The sequence below is a fragment of the Neodiprion lecontei genome, chromosome 7, assembly GCF_021901455.1.
Source record: "Neodiprion lecontei isolate iyNeoLeco1 chromosome 7, iyNeoLeco1.1, whole genome shotgun sequence".
In the NCBI taxonomy this organism is placed as follows: domain Eukaryota; kingdom Metazoa; phylum Arthropoda; class Insecta; order Hymenoptera; family Diprionidae; genus Neodiprion; species Neodiprion lecontei.
Genome location: NC_060266.1, coordinates 18067191 through 18074181, shown reverse-complemented (window position 1 = coordinate 18074181; position 6991 = coordinate 18067191). Strand labels below are relative to the sequence as shown.

The window sequence follows — 6991 nt, the reverse complement described above, 5'->3', positions numbered from 1 at the left end:
CTTATGTAAGAGTTCACATTGGTCAACAATTTCTCACCTTTGCTAGTACAAATACCAAGATATTCTATAAATTGTTTTCGTATCGACAGCAACATCATTCATAGCATCATGCGTCAAGTTACTTTATTTTTACAAGTCTGTTAGATTCGATTCGAGACCTCGGTCATTCGTATTATTCTTTGTTGGTAATTGTTTTCTGGAATTTTTCTGCATGTATAATATGAAGAATTTTGTATTTTATCCGACAGAATGTTGTACATGTTCAACTAACTTCTTTTCATATTTTATCAAATTTTGAAATAATTTTTTAAACGCAGCATTCAGAACGTCGAAATACCATACACAACGTTGAATGAATGTCAGTTCAGAAACTAAAAAGTAAGAAATTAAAAAATGGAACACATTTCATTCATCACAAAACTAAACCTGCTGTGTTGAAAACAACATCGCTGTAGAAACCTGATAAATAAAATTATTGGATTGTACGATGTTTGCTATCTTGCTCATCCTGTTAGTTAAACTAAACAATCGTACCGAAACTGGTTTTACATCTGTATGAATAATTACGCGCGAAAGGTGAAGGGGAGTTAGCCTCCGCTCGAATCACTATTTGTATAATTTGCAGCCGCTTATTGGTGGCCTATCATATTAAAATTGCGAAGCAAGATCGCGTGGACATATTTCTGTATAACGCGGCTGACTCTGAAAGCGTAGAGACTATTAAGTCGCGGTGGAACCATGATTTTAATTTTGCTATCAGTTCTCAGCAGTGTTGTGTACGGCCAAACGAAATCGTTTATCGACTTGCCAAATAACAACCCGGAATACCCCGTTAATATTGGTGAAAAATACTTTTCTGAAGTAAAATGCTTGAAAAATTTGGATGCCTTATTAAAAGTAAAATGGTTGGGAGAAATGAAGAAAATTCCAACGATGGATCTTGGAGATCTTGGCAAGATTGGGTGGGAAGCTAAGGGATCATCATACACGAGGTACGACACTCTAGAAGAAGAATGGTTAATGAATGACAATTTACCAACGAAGAGGATAGATCAGTGTTTTCGAAATATAGTATCAGAAGTTGTTCCCCTGATGAGTCAAAACGAGATAGACTGTCTCAATGAGTTATTTTCGACTCACGTAGTCAGAGAGCTTGACAACGAGGAGGAATTCGAAAGCTTGTTGAAAACCACCGCAGGTGAACAACTTCCATTTCGTAAGTTTATAAGTTTCATCGAGCTCGTGGAAATATTGTTTCAAAATAGAAATCCAGATACGTTGACGGATCTGGAAAGAGTTTTGTACGAACACGCGGAGAGTTATTTGATCACGGATGAAGACAGAGCGCGGAGGACTTACGTTGGAAGTCAGGACTGTGATTGGGTGAATGCAAAGAATTTACGAGAACTTTCGAGCCAATCGGCAAAATTCAAAGAGTTTACGTCGCAAGTTCGCCGATCAGTGAACAAACAGCTCGCCGGTCAACTGGTTAAAACTTGGAACCTGAACTCAACCATATCCGGGAACACGTACGAGCGATGGCTGAACGCTCGTCAAGACATGTTAACGAAGCTTGAAAAAGAGGTTGAGAAACTGCGGAAGCAGAAGAAGGACGCTCAATGGTTGTGCGAGTATGCGACAAAACTTGCTTTGAAATTTTCTGATGAACAATTGAGCATTTTAATGACGGAAGACAAATCCAAGGTGCATTTGGAAGTCTCGGACGTGGCGTCAAAGGCCAGAGCCGTTGAAAAGGCGTTGGAAAAGCTACGCGATTTTCGACACTCCGCGATAAAGACAATCGCCGACAAATACGAAGAAGGAACTACGTGCATGTTTGCATTCTTACATCTCGTACAAAATCACAGGAGATACGATATTGCTTCAGCTTTTATTGACGAACGTTACTCGTATCCGGAGATATACTGCACAGGAAGATCCCAGAACTTTGGCTTGGTTCAAATTACATTTTGCAATTGTATCGGAAGTTTTTGTATCGCACACCCTCTCGCGGCCCTATTTGCAAACGAGTATGTGATTGCTCAGAGATCTGATGGTACCTACCACGTTGTAAGAAGCGGAAGTAAGAGTAAACGAAAAATTATACACTGCCATACTTTAGCGAATGGGAATTATATTTTTTGAAATTTTACTCATCTAGCGAAAATATGTTCAATGTCACATATTATCTGTTCTATATAAAAAATGCACTGGTCGATGATATCCAAACGATAGAATGTCAAACTTTATCATTGTAACAGATTCGTAGAGTATACTTACTAGTTACTGTAACACGTTCGATTCTGAGAAATGAGATTGCAGTCCATAACGCTGTTGCAACTATATCCATTTTCAGAAGAAAAATCTCCCATAATTATAAGTGCGTCAGTGAGAAAACCAAAAGTGGTGGAAAGCAATGTCAATACTCCAAAACACAGAGAAAACTATTATTCTAACCGTAAACCAGAAACCTTGTACTCAATCTGTATTGACTAGTGTAAATTTAATTCAAAGAATATACATATATGTATACAGTTATCTATGAGTTTACGGTTGTATATATGGTATGCTTCGAAATTTATCTGGAGCTATAAATGCGATCGATGGAGTGCGTCGATTTTTTTTCTATATCAAGCAATGACAAGTTAGAAGGAATCAAACTTTAAAATTGGTCAGTTTCTGCTTCCAACTTTTTGTACGTTGCAGAGTGAAAAATGATGACACAACAATGTGTACTTTTATTCGAATTATTGATGTACGGAGTTTTATTGCCAGTAAAATATTTATTGTGTTGATACGAAACTTTAATCGTATTCTCAAATTTGAATTTTACAAGAAGTTGAATAAATTGTATAACGTAGAAAATTTTTTATTTTTTTTGTGCACTACAACCGACCTGTGGTTAAACATTTATTTAATTAGTGTTATCCCACTTCCTGATATACGTACCTATACATTTGAGGTTCCAGCTTTATCGATAGGTACATTAAGTTGTATTCGATTATTTTTCTAAACAACTACAATTTAGTTAGGAACCTTCACTATAACCAATAAAATATTTCAAACTTATTTTGAAATGTGAATTATAGTAATATGCCGCATAGCCATGACATTATCGATAATCTACGTAATAACTGCTGCAGAGCCAAGTATGCAAAAAACATGAACTTGATCATTATTAAACTACAAAACTCTCAAAGCGAGTGTTGATGTCCTTCGCCATCCAGGTAGTTGGCACTACTCTGAGAGGTTCAGGAACTCTAGCCGTAAATGCTTGACCTCGATTATTTACTACTAAAAACGGCCGGCTGAACAAAGCCACTTTTTTCAGTATATACTGTAGGTAAGACGTACCGAATTTAGAATCGTGCCAAGGATCAGACGGTAATGCCTTGTAATGCCCATCAAAGCTTTCTTTTCAAAAAGCGGTAAATTTAGCGTCAGAAGAATTGAGGTTCAGCTCACATACCAAATGCACCCGACGTCAATCCAATAAAGAAAAGTCGGAAAATTAGAAGTCGGAAGTTTAACTGTATATGGTCCATAGGGTGTATATTTCTATGTATGGAAAATGAATGTATCATCATTTTTTCATGTTTTTCCTTATACTCAAAGGTTTAGCCGATTCCAATGGATAAAGGTTGTGTGCTTCTTTCAGGTTGGACGCTTTATTTAGACAAGAATTTTACGTTAATGTTCCAACTACCGTCTTGATTTTACTATACAATTTGACAAATCAGGAAAAATCATAAATGATGTTTTAAATCCAATGAAAATGAAAATCCAAATGAGAATGAGCACATTTCTAAGGCGGAACTTTGCTTATATTTACGATCATAGGGCACGTGAAGGTTGACGGTAGCTTCCATGTATTTTCTTACCTTTTTTTTTTTATAACAATAAAGATATAGAAGAATAGTTCTGTGTTCCTTGATAATAAATTCTTATCTTTGAGATATACGTAAAAAGTGCGATACGGCGAATAAACTTTTTCTTCATTTTCCAATTCCATTACAATGTTGAAGTTCGAACGTTAACGTAGCGGAACGTTCTGGAATAAAAACAATATTTCGCGAGCTCGTAATTAGTAGAAATAATTATATGTTACGGTCTATTTCATTTGTTTACCACTCTTCGGACAGTGTTCTGATAATACAAAATGTCGATTTTTTAAAAATGATTCGTTACAGGTTATTATTCGTTATTTCATAAAATATAAATAACAATACACGTTGAACATACATTCATCTGTTTCACGCACTCAAGATACACTTTTGAATTTGAAACTAAAAGAATTCTTGAATGCTTTGCATATTCTATCTATTCAAGTATACAAACTTGCCAAAAACTTTGTGTTAAAAACATACATTTCCACAATTACCACCATCTGCTAGAAAACGGCCGTTACAGCATTTAATTAATATATATTGATAAATGATTCACTATAATTCTTGCAAAGAATTCTACATCCAGTATTTCCAAGCTATTAACATCACAGGTAAAGTTCTTTGGATTGTAGTGAAAAAATTTTTATTCTTTACAGATGCTAAAAACATTTTGTATCAAACATTTTAAAAATTACAGTAAAATTTGGTACAAGAAAGTATTTAGTGTGATTATAGTTGTCAGTAAGTACTATATTTTCTAGTTATACCAACGATAAATGTATTATATTTTTAGTTCACTGCAATTTTTTGGTCAAATAAGGCATTAACATTAATTCATTGTTGTATCAACATAAAACTGGCGCAAAAGTAACAAAAAAACAACAGATTACGAGTGAACATAATCAATAAAAATAGTAACACATAGTAGATTTTCTGTAGTAAATTTAGTGAACATTTATACATATATTTCGTTATTAATTAAATTAACCAGATGAGATTTCAAAAAACAAACTACAAGGATTGGTCGATATTTCGGATCCAGAGTTCGGGTTCATGTATCGGAGAAGAAAGTTAGACTTGCAGTGCGTAAAATGTAACTTTTAATTCCTGTTAGAATTACCCAAAGTATGGCAATGTGTAACCTTCCGTTTACTCATAATTCCACTCCGTACAACTTTATAGATGCCATCCGATCCTTTTACAAGAACATATTCTTCCGCAAAGAGGGCAGCCAAGGAATGCGAAACACAAAAACTTCCAACACAATTGCAGAAAGTGAATTGAATCAGGCCTGGATTCTTGAGGCCACTTTTACAAAATATCTCCGGATACGCGTACTCCTCATCTACAAATGCTGAAGCAAGCTGATATCTTCTATGATTTTGTACCAAATGAAGAAACGCCGATAAACACCTTGTCCCATTTTCCTGTTCGTCGGCAATATTCTTCACTCGATTCCTTATCTCAGAATGTCGCGTGTCATTCAGCTCTGCCAAAGCCTCCTCAATTCTTCTGGATCTTGACGCGAGGTCTGACGATTTCAAACGTATAGGCGGTCCTTCGGTTAGCAAAATATTCGATTGCATCTCCATGAAGTTTGTCGCCAGTTTCGTGGCGTATTCGCATAACCATTGAGGATCGCGTATTTCATTACTAAGCCTTTCGACTTCCATTCTTAGCATAATCGTCATATTTTCTCGGGTTTGCTTCCAGAGTTCATATCTGTCCGTTGGTAGAATTGCATTCAAGTTCCAATATTTCACCAACTTCCCGGCTAGTTGCTTATTAACCGTGTGACGCACTTGTGACGAAAACTCGTCTAGCTTTGACACTTCACTCGGCGCCTCTTGGAGGGCTTTTAAATTTGCCCAATCGCAATTCTGAGTTGTAAAGTAGTTGCGACGATTTCTTTCTGTGTCCGTAAGCACGTAACCCATCGTATGTGCGTATACAAGTCGTTCTAGGCTAGTCCAAGAGCTGGGTTGTCTATTTTGAAAAATAAGATCGACGATCTCGGGGAAGTTAATAAACTTACGAAACGGCAGTTGTTCCACGGACGAAGTGTTCACTAAATCTTCAAAATGACGTTGATGATAAGTCTCTTCTATGGTATGGGTGGAAAGCAATTTTGCGACACAATCGAGCTCATCTTGATTCGTCAAAGGAACCATCACGTCGGATACAATCTTTTTAATGCATCGATTTATTTTTTCTTTTGGCAAACCTCCCTCCATTAGCCATTCGTCTTCTAACGTGTTGTACTTCGCGTAGATTGATTCTTTATCTTCCCACGGGTACGTAGGAAGATTGCCAAGATCTGACGTTGGGATTTGGTTCAAATCCTCTGTCCATCTAGCCTTTAAAACACTGTCCAATTTTTTGATACATTCCATTTCCGAGATAAATTCTTTTCCGAGATGGACATGGTATCCTGAGTCCAAAGCTGGTAACTCAATGAATGGTACTTTTTGACTATAAACAACATTGCTGAGTAAAAATAATCGCAAAATCAGCTTCATCACGACTGGTAACATCGCACGAATGTCTGAACTTCTCCTTAGCCCACGACTTATGTATTAAATATTTACACCTAGGCGTAGTATTTCCTTTCTCTATATTCACATATGCGTCGTTATAAAATTGACTACAAATAGAAATAAACAAACGAAGGCTGACCGATGAATTTGCCATAACGTAAAACCAGTTTTAGAATCATCTTGTTCAAGTAAACAACACAGCATACATAAATTATAAAGTCAAGGAAACAGCCAGCAAATTATCGTGCCGAATGTACGTCCGGTGATTAATAAAAGATTTAGAACTGTATTGCATTGCCTGATTTAAAATAAGTTCATTATGTTCAGTTTGCGTTAACTCAGCTGTTTGCTAGTTTTAAATTGATCATGTATTATACAGTATACAGGGACACCTCGTAAAACACACAGAAATGTAAAGAACTACACATTTACGCGAGAGTTCACGTTCATTTTAGTAATATTTGGAAATTATATTCGCGCGAATTCGTGCGGCAGTTGGGTCTGAGATGTTTTTCTTTTTTACACCTTTACCCCCAGACAGTTCAATTTTTCGGGCCAACGCGGTAG

At 36.3% G+C, this 6991-nt stretch overlaps 1 protein-coding gene across 1 annotated transcript; it reads right to left on the bottom strand.

The window, feature by feature from the left end:
• Positions 1 to 2002: 2002 nt before the first annotated feature.
• Positions 2003 to 6493, bottom strand: LOC124295256. The gene is made up of 2 exons (XM_046744546.1): positions 3989 to 6493; positions 2003 to 3929 (listed from the first exon to the last, which is right to left on the bottom strand). The coding sequence occupies exon 1, from the start codon at positions 6419 to 6421 to the stop codon at positions 4988 to 4990; it is 1434 nt and encodes a 477-aa protein (XP_046600502.1). The 5' UTR covers positions 6422 to 6493; the 3' UTR covers positions 2003 to 3929; positions 3989 to 4987.
• Between the last annotated feature and the right edge of the window lie 498 nt (positions 6494 to 6991).

What these genes read in the sequence shown, in the direction of transcription:
- LOC124295256 (XM_046744546.1), bottom strand. Translation starts at nt 6,421, where the DNA reads ATGTTACCAGTCGTGATGAAGCTGATTTTGCGATTATTTTTACTCAGC.